The sequence below is a fragment of the Gymnodraco acuticeps genome, unplaced genomic scaffold (genome assembly GCF_902827175.1).
Source record: "Gymnodraco acuticeps unplaced genomic scaffold, fGymAcu1.1, whole genome shotgun sequence".
In the NCBI taxonomy this organism is placed as follows: Eukaryota; Metazoa; Chordata; class Actinopteri; order Perciformes; family Bathydraconidae; genus Gymnodraco; species Gymnodraco acuticeps.
The window spans coordinates 483,509-497,849 of record NW_022991992.1 but is presented as its reverse complement, the minus strand read 5'-3'; the positions used below and the strand labels follow the sequence as shown (position 1 = coordinate 497,849).

At 45.2% G+C, this 14,341-nt stretch overlaps 2 protein-coding genes across 5 annotated transcripts in view; both read left to right on the top strand.

The window, feature by feature from the left end:
- The window catches only part of LOC117536349, a 57,049-nt gene that overhangs the window by 14,935 nt on the left and 27,773 nt on the right, over nt 1-14,341 (top strand). The window lies entirely within an intron of this gene.
- The window catches only part of LOC117536350 (NACHT, LRR and PYD domains-containing protein 1b allele 1-like), a 60,369-nt gene that overhangs the window by 42,605 nt on the left and 3,423 nt on the right, over nt 1-14,341 (top strand). For all 3 annotated transcript variants that reach the window (XR_004567546.1, XM_034201170.1, XM_034201173.1), the window contains 6 exons: nt 1,736-1,989; nt 3,002-3,121; nt 3,971-4,124; nt 4,355-4,384; nt 4,537-4,581; nt 11,267-11,311. Coding sequence is in view for 2 of the 3 variants with exons in the window: in XM_034201170.1 (XP_034057061.1) it covers nt 1,736-1,989; nt 3,002-3,121; nt 3,971-4,124; nt 4,355-4,384; nt 4,537-4,581; nt 11,267-11,311 (648 nt within the window). In the remaining variant the exon portion in view is untranslated. The remainder of the gene's footprint in view (nt 1-1,735; nt 1,990-3,001; nt 3,122-3,970; nt 4,125-4,354; nt 4,385-4,536; nt 4,582-11,266; nt 11,312-14,341) is intronic.

Sequence of the window (14,341 nt, the reverse complement as noted above, 5' to 3'; positions counted from 1 at the left end):
ACAAATCAAACAATGTAGACATTTCTATGAATTTAAGTAAATCGGGGGCGTGTTTAATAACAGCACAACTATCCCAAAACAACCTCACTGTTTGAAACACTTTTGCATTAACAGTCTCATACTTGGAAATGCGTTACTCTTCTCCACACATCAGAAGTAGTGAGCTAGTGCCTGAATGAATGAGACTTTGATTATACTGCACGAGTTATGTGGGAGTTTGTAAATGAAAGTGTTATATACATGCAGTTATATAGCTTATATCGTTTTCCTGTTGTTGAACACGGCTCCCGATTATTAAAATTCTTCGATTCTTTGTGACTAGAGGAGTAAAAAAAAAAAACCTTTCCTTTAAGAAGTCGTTGATAATCTGATTTTGAATCAGTCATGATGAGGCTTTTCCTTGGTTTTCTCCTTAGATAAACATCCGTCCAAACCACCGAAGGAAGTGAGTCATATCACATCAGACACACTTTACACAACACGGCTCTCATTTAGGTTTTACAGTTTGCAAATGTTGACAGTAAAGAGGTGGAAAATGTTTTCAACTAGTGGAGATATTACATTTAATTCCCTCTGATGACATTTGAATCCATTAGGAAGTAACCGTGACATCACTGGAGGAGAAGCTTCTGGAAACACTGGAAGATTTAAGTCACGGAGAGCTCGAGAAATTCAAGCGTGGCCTCCAAAGAATCTCAAGTCAGAGATTAGAGACGGCGGGGAGAGTTGAGATTGTGGATCTGATGGTGGAGATCTACGGCCAACAGTCTATGGAGGTGACAATGGATATTTTAGAGAAGATGAAAGAAGATTATGGTCTGGAGCAAAAGTTGTCAAACATCACTTTAGGATCCAAAGGTGTGAAAAGTCAAGTGTATTTTTATTGGATTATTTCAAGCTTCCAAAAAGACATCACTCACCAGTATTTCCTGCATAACAAATTTGCTCTATTGCTACATCAGCGCTATGTAGCACATAGTGCTAAAGGGCATAGATTTAATTTTTCATAGTAACATCATTTTATACTAAGTCTTGTTTCTTCACAAGGGGCTTCAAGAAGCTTGGATCTTGAGGGTATCGGAAAAATGACGGTAATTCCTTACATTTTATTTATGTATTCAGTTATTTGTTGATCATTTATGTGATTTTTCCAAATGACACATCTTCACTTATTTGTAAAAATGATTGCCTCTGCAGAAGGACTCCAGTGGCTGGACTAAACTTGAACCTGAGGTGAACAGTACAGATGAAGATGAGGCATCAACTTACAGGTACTAATAGTTTCCTAAATACTGCATATTATCAAACTGGAAATATAGTAAACACTGAAGCTTCGGTCTTGGGATTTCTTCACAGAGAGAACACTAAGATCTGCTACAAATATTTCCCCAATAGTATTAATGCTACATTTTGTACCAAATGCAAACTCTTTATTTTTTTCATTATATTTTAGCCTAAAGTCTGAAGCGGGAAACTTTGAATGCAGTGTCTCAGGCTTGCGCTGGGTCTGTCAGGACAAGGTCAGCTTTAAGTACCAGTTTTGCTCTTCGGAGGAACCCATGAAGAGGATGGAAATGATGAGATACATGCCTGCAGGTCCCCTGATAGACATCACAGTGATTTCTGGGAAGTTATTTGAAGTGTACCTGCCACATCATTATCATGGAGGAAAATATCAAAATAATCAATGCAATTGTTTTATTCACATTCATTTATTGTGCTTTATACTATGCAGATGAAATCCCTAAAGTATTGCAAAAGTTTGCAGTCCTGCACATAGATGACTGTGGAGATGTTGTGGAAACAGTGTCTGAAGTCACATCGTCCCATGTCAAGCTGTCTGAACCAGTTTTCTCTCCAAGAGCGGTCCTGATGAAAATGGGCTTTCCAGTAAAAATACGCTGTAACGTGTTGATTTATTCAAAAGCCTACGAATCCGACACCGTTCTTCATGTTTACCTGATCCCGCTCGATCCTGCTCTTAAAGAGGTTACTGAATATCTTACTGTCACACATTCAAAATGAATCAAAACCTACAATGGAGTATTTGGGCTAAATTGTGTAAATAGCATCTTTAATTCTTAAAGTAGTCCTGTTATGAGAGTAAAGTCATAAGTGAGGGAAAACATTTAAAGGAAATATTATCTGAAAAGGGTCCTATTGTGTGTTATGGAAATGGAGGATTTTAATACAATCAACTTCCAATCGTCAAACAGGAACACAGCACCGCACACAGTGAATTCTAGTCTCTGCCTTTAACCCATCCTTAAACAAGAAGCAGTTGACTGCTATATTACAGTTCCCAGTGTGGGGCTCTGGTGCCTTGCTCAAGGTTATCTCAGCATGACCAGGAGACCAACTGCCACCTCACAAAGTATCAGTCCCCACTCTTCACTTGATCCGTTCAGGGACTTGAACCTGCAACTCTCTGGTCACCAAGCCAAGTCCCTACAAACAGAGCTAGCTCTGTCCAAAGCTAGAAGCTATGTTTGCAACATGACTCTCAATGATCGATACATGGTTGACATATAACCTTATACTTATCATGGTGTTATAATGTGTTCCCTGATAATACTGATCAAGCGAGATATAATTTCGTTTTTTAGATTATCACTCGAGGGAAAGTTCTGCTCCATGGAGAGCTGCTTCAAACAACAAAGCATTTAAGCCAATTTAACTGTTTCACGTGTTGCTATAAATGTTAAATACTTGAACCTAGACCTATTCAGTGGTAATTGTCGATGATGCTGCAGCTTGGTTTGATCTCACTTATTTAGTTACTCTCAAAACGTTTTCTCGAAGGTATGACTTTTTTATCATGACCTTTTCCTCAGTGGCCATTCTGAAATAACAAAATCTAAAAGAAATATTTATTTTACTAGATACTGACCCTAATACTCTGTTGTTAAAACCTTATTGTTTCATGAATGTATTTTAAACACAGATGTTTCTTACTGTAAACTTTAAGCAGGGTTGTGCTTAGATTGATTTTTTTTCCCAGGCCATCGACAAGATGAAAAAAGACTTCAAATGTATCTACAAGCCATGCACAAACAAGGGCCTGCCGCTGCACCAAGATTTCAACCTCACAGCAGGCATAACGGCCAAGATTCGCCCAGAGGTACAGTTTGCATTGCCAGTAAATTGGACCAGGTTCCTGGTATTGCTAATGCTGACTAGACTAGAATGGATGTGACACTAATTAAAATGGGACAGTTATTGATTTTGTAAATAATACCTGTGTCAACCTTGCAGTGAGACGTCGAAATGGTTACTGTTTAATATATCAATATCAAGGGAACTCACAAATAGTCAGAACCTCAAGGTCTCCACTAGTCTTAAACATCCCGGGACCCCCTTGAAAACGAGATGGTGCATCTCAAGGGGTTTATCCCAATGCCTTTGCACCATCAGCTTTTTAATTTACAACCACCAGGCATTGGGATATCCTTTGAGCTGAGCGTAAAATATGATGGTATTTATATTTTACAGATCTGCACTTTTGTTGATTTTTATGTATTTACCTACCCAGGGACTGCAGATGGAAATTATCTTATAGCTAAATTCTACCATAAATCATCTCTTCCCTTTTTGTAATTAAAGTATTGTTATGCATGATCCTTGTTTAATAAATACATAATAACAAGATATGCCATACAGACAGAAGAATTAGCTATATGGTTCACTAGCCAAAATGTGTTAATCTAGGGGAGGAGAAAGTTGATGCTGGTAATTTAACAGTGGCATATCAAATTGTGGACTTAGTCAAAAACCAGCATGTATATACCATCAAACTTAAGTTAAACAATAAGGACTTCTCCATTTGAAATAACCAGCATCATTTTTTCTGTTGGCCATGTGACTAATTCACTTTTTTTTAACAACTGAAATCTTTAGTTTATTCAATATTGACCCTCACATCCCATGTTGTCATCCCTCTATGTTATTTCTTTTTTTTCTTCTCACACAGGAAATAACCCTCAGAAATAGTAGCCAAAGCTCAATATTCTTTGACGTGCACTTTAAGAATCCAATCAGTGACTTCGACCTTACACTCTCACAACTTAACAAAGGGAAACGCAAACCACGGTGTGAACGAGTATGGAGCTATCAGATTCTGAAAGGTCAGTGGGCATTATTACTTCCTGTACACCATATGAAAAAAAATATCTTTCTTTTACCTTTTAATTAACTAAGGTGTTATGCAAAAAGGATTATATTTAATTAAAGAGAGCCCAATCCCATTGTATGTCCAAACATAATACAAATTAACTTTATTTTAATGTGTTAATGAGAATACAATACATGAAAACAAAATATGAAAAATCCATCTTTTGTATGTTCTGTATTTCAGTTGAGTTACGAAACTCTGGTGATTCAGATGGTAAGATGCTGCATATTAAAAAAAAAAAGTTTTTCAAAAACGTTTGTATTTACAGTTACTGAAATTATATTTCCATTACATCTATAAGAATCTTAACATACACGTTTTTTTTCTTTTTATTAATGCAACACTGCATATTCCTATTTTTGCAGTGAAAGAGACAGGTGGACAACCCTCCATTTCTGGTCCAGTGGATAGTAAGTTATTTTCTATTTTCTGATTGTGAAGTGCAACAGAAAAGCTGTTTTTAAAGCAACCTTTGATTCAAGATTCAAAGGTTTATTGTCATAACATATACACAACTATGGTGTAGTTACTTACGTAACCCCAGTTCTCAGAGTAACATGAAGTGTGATGTCTCACTATGGGATGCGCCTCAACGCGTATGCAAACAGAAGCATCAATCTTATTACGCCAATCCTGATTGGCTGGTGATCTTGACGTCTACGTCAGGGAATCCACCCACCCTTTAAGTAGCTTGTGCTACGTCGCAGCGTCATTAAAAAATAAGCACCTCTTCTCGCTTCGCCTTAGCAAGAAGGGCCGTCTGGTGAGACGGCCCTTCTCACTTCATGTTACTCTGAGAACTGGGGTTACGTAAGTAACATATAGTTCTCATTCATAACACTCCGTTCGATGTCTCACTATGGGATATTGAAACTCCCGTATTGCTAGACATGCTTATCTCGAAAATCACCAAAACAACCAGAATTTAACAGGTAGAACCCTGTCTCAACACGGGGCCCAGCACTGCACGGGCCACACTTGGAGCAGAGACATCTAGCCTGTAAAAGCAGACAAAAGTGAGCGGTGAGGACCAGCTCGCTGCTGCACAAATGTCTTGGATGGAAACACCCTTGAACAAAGCCCAGGATGTAGCCAGTCCACGAGTAGAATGAGCATGCAGGCCCGTTGGTGCCTGCAAACCCTGACTCGTATAAGCCAGAGCAATCGCTTCCACAATCCAGTGGGAGAGCCGTTGCCTGGTAACGGGCTTGCCCTTATGAGGGTTAGCCCAGGATACAAAGAGTTGGTCATTGCATCGAAACTCTCTTGACCTGTCCATAGAGGTGCGTAAAGCACGGACTGGGAACAGCAAATTCGGCCGCTGTTCCTCAGAGGAACACAGCGGCGGAGGAAATGCCACAATGTCAATGGGGGTTGTTTAGAGTTTTGAGAGGTCCTGATAATTTATTCCGGTAAATTACTCTGACCTCCTAATTGACCTTTCCGAAGATTATTGAGTCTATGTAAGTTTGCTGCTTGGCTCAGATCCACCAACGTCAGCAAGATCTCACCTCTTCCTAACCCCCCCGAAGAACCAGGTTCAATTAACTGCTGTTTCAATTCAGACAACTCTTTTTTAATCTGTTTAAGCGATCCCGAAGGATTTTGATATCAGTAAATGGAGTGTGCTCCTACCTAAGTGTGTGTGGCAGGGTGCAATCTTACCTTTGACGCAGGAGAGGAGAGCACAGGTGTCTTTTAAAGGATCCCAATCCAACAGGTGGGATTCAGTTTATTTGAAGAAAAATAGGTCCAAACTAATACAGGGTTTTTACCTTCTCTCTCACAACATTATAATCATACTAACAAAAAAAACCGTGCTGTGATCATGTTCAAATGAAACTTTAATTCACAGTCTTACATTTATTACCAAAATGTTTTAATTTCAACTGCCCATTTCAGTTGTGACATTTTAAAATTCTCCCGATAGAATTTAGAGGTATTTCCTCGTAAAAAGACCGGTGACAATAAAAAGCGCATTCAACTTTTTAATTTCACCAACTCAATTCTCATCAGTTTCATACCGTTTTTTCCGACACAGACGGCGGATTAACACTCAAAAACCCATACCTGTCCGCAAAATTCGGGGGGCCAGATTTCCCCACAGGTCGCGGTATTTATAAAGGTTCATACACACATCTCTCATCAAATAATTCCACTCAGCCAACAACCAATAAATTCGAGAGATATTTACCCCGTCTAGAAGGACCTTACCGAGAGCTATTAACCCAGCTCTGAAGCACACAGCCTACCCGGAGAGAGTCTACCAGGGGTCTCCCCCCCTCTCTCGCGCTCTCTCAAAAAACCAGTCTCTTTATGCTAAAAAAACTGGATCCTAAACCCAAAAAACAAACTCCTCCTCTCATGTTAGGGTGAAAAGGACATGAACTCTCTTTGGCCTCTTAATGTGTCTCCTTAGTGTGAAGCCCCCCCCCCCCCTTCCCTGTGGACTGCTGCCAGAGGAGAGGAAGAAAACTCAACCTAAACAACCCACTTTGTTTTGTTTATACTGTAACTATAGAAAACCTAAAATATGAAGCATTTTCATTGTGGGTTATACAAGAATATAATTGATTATATTTGATTATAACTAACTTTCGTTTTTAAGTATTAAACATACTATGAAAACTCACAACACCCTCTTTTCAAAACGCAAAGTTCTCAAATAGCAACAGAAAAAATTGTAAGCATAGATACATATTCAAAAACCGTCAAGAAGCATTCTCATTATGGGTTTATACAAGAATATGATTGATCATGTATGATTTATAATTAACTTTCGTTTTTAAGTATTCACTTCATACCATGATCTCAATTAACTTTCGTTTTAAGTATTCACTTCATATGAAGATCTCAACAGGGTACATGAGCCAACCACCTTAGGTACAAAGGCAGGGTTGGGCTTCAGCAACGCTCTCGTTTGCCCCGGGGCAAACTGAGTGCATGAAGGATGTACAGAGAGCGCATGAATGTCACTGACTCGCTTGGCAGATGCCAGAGCCAGTAACAGCACTGTCTTCAGTGACGGGTGTTTCATGTCAGCTTCTTCCAGGGGTTCAAATGGAGGTCGAGTGAGCCCATCTAAAACCACTGCCAAGTCCCATAAGAGCACCAGTGACCTGGAAACAGGGAGGAGCCTGCGAGCCCCTTTCATAAAACGGCAGACCAAGGGATGTTGGCTAGCCGTCTTTCACTCAAAGCCCACATGGCATGCAGCAATAGCAGCCAGGTACACTTTGATCGTAGAGAAAGCTCTGTGTTTATCAATCAGGTCCTGTAGAAATGATAGAATCACCCCGACAGGACATTGAAAAGAGATGTGTCCTTTTTGAAGGCACCACTCTTCAAACACCCTCCACTTACAGTCATAGAGGGACGTGGTCAGGGTCGGCGTCATGGGGGGTCATTCGCGGGCCATGCCCCCCCAAATGAGTCACTGTGCCCCCCCAACGCAGGGTGGGCAAGCCTTGCCACTCTGCCGTTTTTTTTTTTTAAATCATATAAGTGAAAACGTTTCCACTAAAGGTTTTTTGTGTGAAATATATCAGAAATAAAGAATACAAATATAAAACACAGCCTGAGGTGTGCTCACTGCTGCTCTCTGATTGGTGTGTTGCTTGACCAATGACCCCCGACCTTTGTTTTGTTATCATTACGTGGCTGTGTGTTTAGATGAAAGCCGGTGGCAATCTGTTCATCTGTTACACTGATTATACAGTAAAGCCATCGAAAATAATATGATATACAGTACAAGTAGCCTACTTTTGGGTCTCTGTGTTTCATTCAAGCTCGGCTCTGTGTGTGTGTGGCACGATCGCATTTTGTGAGAGGATCGTATAACCTCAGCTCAGTGAGGTAAGGACTCTCTCAGTGTTTAGATAGTTCACGTTAGTGTAAGTTATCTCAGTGGGTCTCAAACGGTTTGGTCACCATTTATGTAAACAAGTTTTTGCGAGGAACACATTTATATGATCATTAGCCTATAGTTATTAACGAATAAGAGAATAAATGAAAAACGGGTATGAAATACTATAGGACAGTAACACAAGAATACAGTTTAAAAGGGGAGTGATTAGTAAAATATCCCTAAAGAAAAAGTAAATCTGTGTACAGTTCTGTTTCATATGGATGCTGAGAGATGTAGGCTATCCATAGATCTCTTAATTTTGCTCTCAAAGTGCACCAGATTGATGCATTTAACTTCAATATTTTAAAAATAATCTTCCCGGGGGAGCATGCCCCCAGACCCTCCTAGAGGAGGTTAGGTCCACCCCCACCTAAAACATGTTCACATGGATAGGATACTAAATAAATTTGCACACTTTTTATATGGTGGCCAGCTATGTCCATATGTTTCTGTTTTGGTGGTCGTGCCACAACCGTGCATGTATGCACAAGTCATAGGTGCGCTATAAAATAGCACTACACTCCTGCAATGTGTGCGAAAGACAATAGACTTTACAGCATGTTTTTTGAAATTGAAGTTGCGTTGGTGTTTGTGTGTTGGTTGTTGACGGCAGTGTGTGCCCCCCCTTGGTAAATGATTGCCCCCCCATTCGATTTGTTCTAGAGCCGACCCTGGACCTGGTGGAGGAAGCTCTTGCACTCTGAATAGTGTTTATCATCTTCTGAGGGAGTCCCACTGTATTCAGGTTATACCACTCACGGGCCAGGCCCATAGTGCCAAGCGCTCTGGGTGTGGGTGAAAAATCGTCCCCCCCGCCTGAGACAGTGTGTCCCTGCGTAGCGGGAGCTGCCACGGCTGCCCGCATAGCAGCTGATATATCTCCGCCAGCCAGTACATTGCAGGCCAGTGCGGAGCTATCAGGATAAGTGTGTGGCGTTGTTCTCTCACTCTGGCCAGAATTGGGGGTATCAGAGCCATACAGGGGTGGGAACGCGTACAGAAGGACCGGAGGCCAAGCGTGCGCGAGCGCGTCCACGCCTAACGGTGCGTTTAAATCGCGCATTGAAAAGAACAGCTGACATTGAGCGTTTTCTTTTGATGCGAACAGATCCACCGCGGCCCGGCCGTAACGCACCCACAGCTGACTCACAATCATTGGATGTAGAGTCCAGTCTGCATATAGTGGTGCACCTCTGGACAGCAGATCTGCCCCGAGGTTCATCACTCCTGGTACGTGCGTCGCTCTCAGAGAGAGGAGACGTCCGCAGCTCCATAAGATCAGTTTGCGTGCCAGCATGTGTAACTGGAGAGAACGCAAACCCCCTTGGCGGTTTATATACGATATTGTGGCCGTGTTGTCTGTCCTCACGAGGACATGATATCCTCTGAGAAAAGGCAGAAAGCATTTCAGGGTGAGGAACACCTCTAAAAGCTCCAGATAATTTATGTGTGACCGTTGGAGGTCTCTGCTCCAGAGACCCCTCACCGATTCCGCGGCTACCGCCGTTGTTGCGCCCCAGCCTGACACAGCGCGGGGCTCAATCTCCGCAGCGGTCGCCACCATGTCCCGATTGCCGGCCGGCGAATCAACGGACATGAAGGGGTCCCGTCCCTAGCTTGGCGCGCTAGCCGTCGGCAGAGGCTCTTGATGGTGAAGCGGGCACAATGCCCGCACGAACCGGGGGTATCGATAGCTTCCTGGGCGTGTTCCAGCCCAAGGCAGGACGAGCAGACCTGGTGTGAGTCCGTGCCCGAGATTCTAAACCCGCAGCCTCCGAGCCGAGCCTCCGACTCCTCTGGTGTGAGGGAGAGAAGGGTCCACCCTCGTTTGCCGGGGTGTCGGCGCGGAGGGACAATTAAGCTAGTAACAGGTATGTTACCGAAAAAAATCCAACCTTAGCGTTATTCCGAAAGGAAAAAACGACCGGGTAGATTTTTCTTTAAAAAATATTAACTGGTGTGTTAATATCTTTCTTATCTCCGTCTCCTCTGGTGTGAGGGAGAGAAGAGTCCGTCCCCGCTCGCCGTGGTGTCGGTGCGGAGGGATAAACTAGCAACAGGTATGTTACTGTTTGAAGAAAAAATCAAACCTTACCGTTATTTCGAAAGAAAAAACGGCGGGCAGATTACAATATTAACTGGTGTGCAAAGCAAAAAAGTAACCGGCAAGCGCCCATCGACCGAATGTTAGCTTGGGTTCAGTCTGTGGACCGTTAAGCTAGCCCGGCTACTGATATTCGAGATGTGCTCTGAAGCGAGAAGAGGTGTTTGAATGACGCTGCGACGTAGCGCAAGCTACTTAAAGGGTGGGTGGATTCCCTGACGTAGACGTCAAGATCACCAGCCAATCAGGATTGGCGTAATGAGATTGATGCTTCTGTTTGCATACGCGTTGAGGCGCATCCCATAGTGAGACATCGAATGGAGTTTTATGAATGAGAACTTAGATCGCAGGTTCCTCAACAGTGCAATTACTACACATAAAAAAATACTCTGGGATGAAACTGTCTCTGAGTCTGGTGGTTTTCGTCCTGATGTTGCAGTACCGCCTGCCATTCGGGAGCAGACAGAACAGTTTGTTGCTGGGGTGATGGGGGACCAGCTTTGAAGGCACAATGGTGTTGAAAGCTGAACTGTAGTCGATGAACAGCATTCTCACATATGTGTTCCTCTTGTCCAGGTGTGAGAGGGTACTATGGATGGTGAGGGTGATGGCGTCTGTGGACCTGTTTGCTCTGTAGGCAAACTGCAGGGGGTCCAGAGAGTCAGGGAGGGAGGAGGTGATGAATGTTTTGACTAACAGCGCAAAGCACTTCATGATGATGGAGGTGAGTGCCACTGGGCGGTAGTCATTGAGGCTGGTGGTTTTAGTCTTTTTGGGGACAGGAACTATGGTAGAGTATTTGAAACATGCAGGGACTACAAGACTGCAGCAGGGACCTGTTGAAGATGTCTGTGAACACATCTGCCAGCTGAACTGCACACACCCTGAGAACACTTTTGGAAGAGCAAGATGTCAATAAGCACAAGAGAGGAATTACAAAACCCAACACATTATCATCATACATTGCCTTTAACCAGTTTAAACAGCCAATCACAGCATGCAGTGTTAGTGTGTCCTACACTAAAGTTTATGTCAAATTGTCATCCATCATATTTCTGACTAACCATATCCATCTATTTTACAGAGGAATCTACGGGTGGACCGTCCTCAGAAAATGAATCAAGGGACAGTGAGTTGTTTATCTACATTAGGTTTTCTTGCTATTATAAAATAGAAGACTTGAAAAGGATACCATTTATTTTCCACCTAAGCAAAAAGTCTTTAGTCCACAAAAACTTAAAAGCCCCACACAAAAGACATAGCAGGGTCTGCAGCTGGGTTATGGATGAAAAATAATAGACTAGCAAATGGGAATATTGTCTACAGAATTTGCAGGTTAACATTTCTCCTCAAACTGCACCCTTCACATTGAGAACGACACTGTCTTGACACTGAATTTTGATGTACATTTACATAAAAGTAGTGTGAATAATGGTGCATAGTCATTTAAGGCTGTGCGATATGGACATAATCAAATTTCCAAATATTTCTGGTCAAATATATTCCACCAAAATTGTAGGGTTGATTATTCGTGCTTTCACAAAATATGTAATGCAGGCACTTAAACCAGGAAAAGACACTTAGGAGATATGACGTTATACAAAGTGCAGTCTGACATCATGATTTCACCATGATATCCACAAAACTAGGGCCACCAGGGTGGGTGGAGGGGGTCAGGAGGACAGGTTTGGGCTGACAACCCAGGAGCACCGCGGAGGACCCGGAAGGGATCTCGGGCAGACGGCCCGGGGGCAAGGCAGAAGCCGAGAAGGGGGACTCGGGTGGATGGCCCGGGGGCAAGACAGAGTCCAAGGTGAGGGTTATGGAGGGGCGAAAGCCACCGCGGGCGAACTCAGGGGGCCGAGCATGAGGGCGAGGGCCGCGGCCGGGAAAGTCTGGGGGCCGGGCCCAAGGGCGAAGGCCGTGGCTCTCAGGGGGCCGGGATCGAGGGTGAAGACCAGACAGCTCCGGAGGCCGGGCAGGAAGGCGCTGACAGGACAGCGCCGGAGGCCGGGCAGGACCCGGTGTCGGAGCTGGTGGGACAGGCCTCGGCAGGATCCCCCACGGAAGAGGACCAGGACACAGGATTGGCAGGACCCCCGGCAGGAGAGTAGACGGCGAGACCTCCAACGGGACAGGACAAAGAGTTGGCAGGACCCCCGGCAGGAGAGTAGTCGGCGGGACCTCCAACGAGACAGGATAAGGAGCTGGCAGGTCCCCCGGCAGGAGAGTAGACGGCGGGACCTCCAACGGGATAGGACAAAGGGTTGGTAGGACCCCCGGCAGGAGAGTAGTTGGCGGGGCCTCCAACGGCACAGGACAAAGGGTTGGCAGGACCCCCGGCAGGAGAGTAGTCGGCGGGACCTCCAACGAGACAGGACAAGGAGCTGGCAGGACCCCGGCAGGAGAGTAGACGGCGGGACCTCCAACGACACAGGACAAAGGGTTGGCAGGACCCCCGGCAGGAGAGTAGTCGGCGGGACCTCCAACGAGACAGGACAAGGAGCTGGCAGGACCCCCGGCAGGAGAGTAGACTGCGGGACCTCCAACGGGACAGACATACGATTGGTAGGACACCCGGCAGAACCTCCAACGGACCAGGACATTGGGTAGGGACTTGAGACGTGACTCGAGAGGGGACTCGAGAGGAGACTCGAGAGGGGAACCAAGGGGGAACTCGAGAGGGGAACCAAGGGGGAACTCGAGAGGGGACTCGAGGAGAGACTAGAGGAGGAACTAGAGAAGGGAACTCGAGAGGGGACTCGCGAGGGGAACTAGAGAGGGGACTCGAGGAGGGACTCGAGAGGGAACTCGAGAAGTGACTAGAGATGGGACTAGGGAATTGACTAGAGGAGGGACTAGAGATGGAACTCGAGAGGTGACTCGAGAGGGGACTGGAGGGGTGACTTGAGAGGAGACTCGAGAAGGAACTCGAAAGGGGACTCGAGAGGGAACTGGAGATGGGACTAGAGAAGTGACCTGAGGAGGGACTAGGGAAGGGACTAGAGAAGGGATTAGAGGGGGAACTCGAGAAGAGACTAGAGAGGGGACCAGAGATGGGACTATGGCAGCTGGGGCAAGAGCTGGGTCTGGAACCATGGCTGCGGGGGCCGGAATTGAAGCCAGAATCATGGCTGTAAGGTCCGGTTCTGGAGCCGGAAACATGGCTGTAAGGTCCGGTTCTGGAGCCGGAAACATGGCTGTAAGGTCCGGTTCTGGAGCCGGAAACATGGCTGAATGGGCCGGCTCTGGAGCCGGAATTGAAGCCAGAATCATGGCTGTAAGGTCCGGTTCTGAAGCCGGAAACATGGCTGTAAGGTCCTGTTCTGGAGCCGGAAACATGGCTGTTGGGGCCAGAACTGGGTCTGGAACCATGGCTGTGTGGGCCGGTTCTGTAGCCGGAACCATGGCTGCTCGGGCTGCTAGCCTGGCCTTGCGACGACTTCTCTTAGCAGCCGCCTGAATACTCCGTGGACCTCCATAAGCCAGCCGAGTTCCGGAATACAACTCCTAGAGCAGGAACTGGGGCAGAAGCACGGGTTGACTTCAGGCGGAACCCACCAAGGCGTATGGTGCCAGGTTGGGAATTGGGAGACATGGAGTTAGCATGCCTGGGGCTAGCAGGCCGGGAATCACATGTTTCAAGGAAGTCCAAAATCCAGTCAGGTAAGAACTCCACAAAACATTGTTTCTCTGCTGCCAACCGGTGCGCCTCTACCAGAGTGGCCCTCTTCTGCCGAACACTGGACGCTCCCTTCCACCAATCGAAGCAGCAAGCCAGATAGAAGGTAAAATGCTGTAATTCTACCTCCCATGGATCATCTGCTGGGTCCATTTGTCGGGTCGGTTCGTAATGTTACGGTGTGTGAAGCAGGCAGGACCCAAATGCAGATTAACGTGAACATTTCTTTATTTCAAGGCTAGGTGATAAACAAAGACAAAACAGAACACTCACCGACGAACTAGTCATGACACAAGACGAACCGACACTGAACACAGGAAGAGACAAGACTAAATACAGGGAGGGGTAATCACAAGACGAGAAACAGCCGGGCAGGGGAGGAGAAACACAAGGGCCACAGGTGAAAACAATCAGACAACTAGACACACCAGGGAAACTAACGACGGGAGGAAAAAAATACAGGGAAAAGGACCAGTC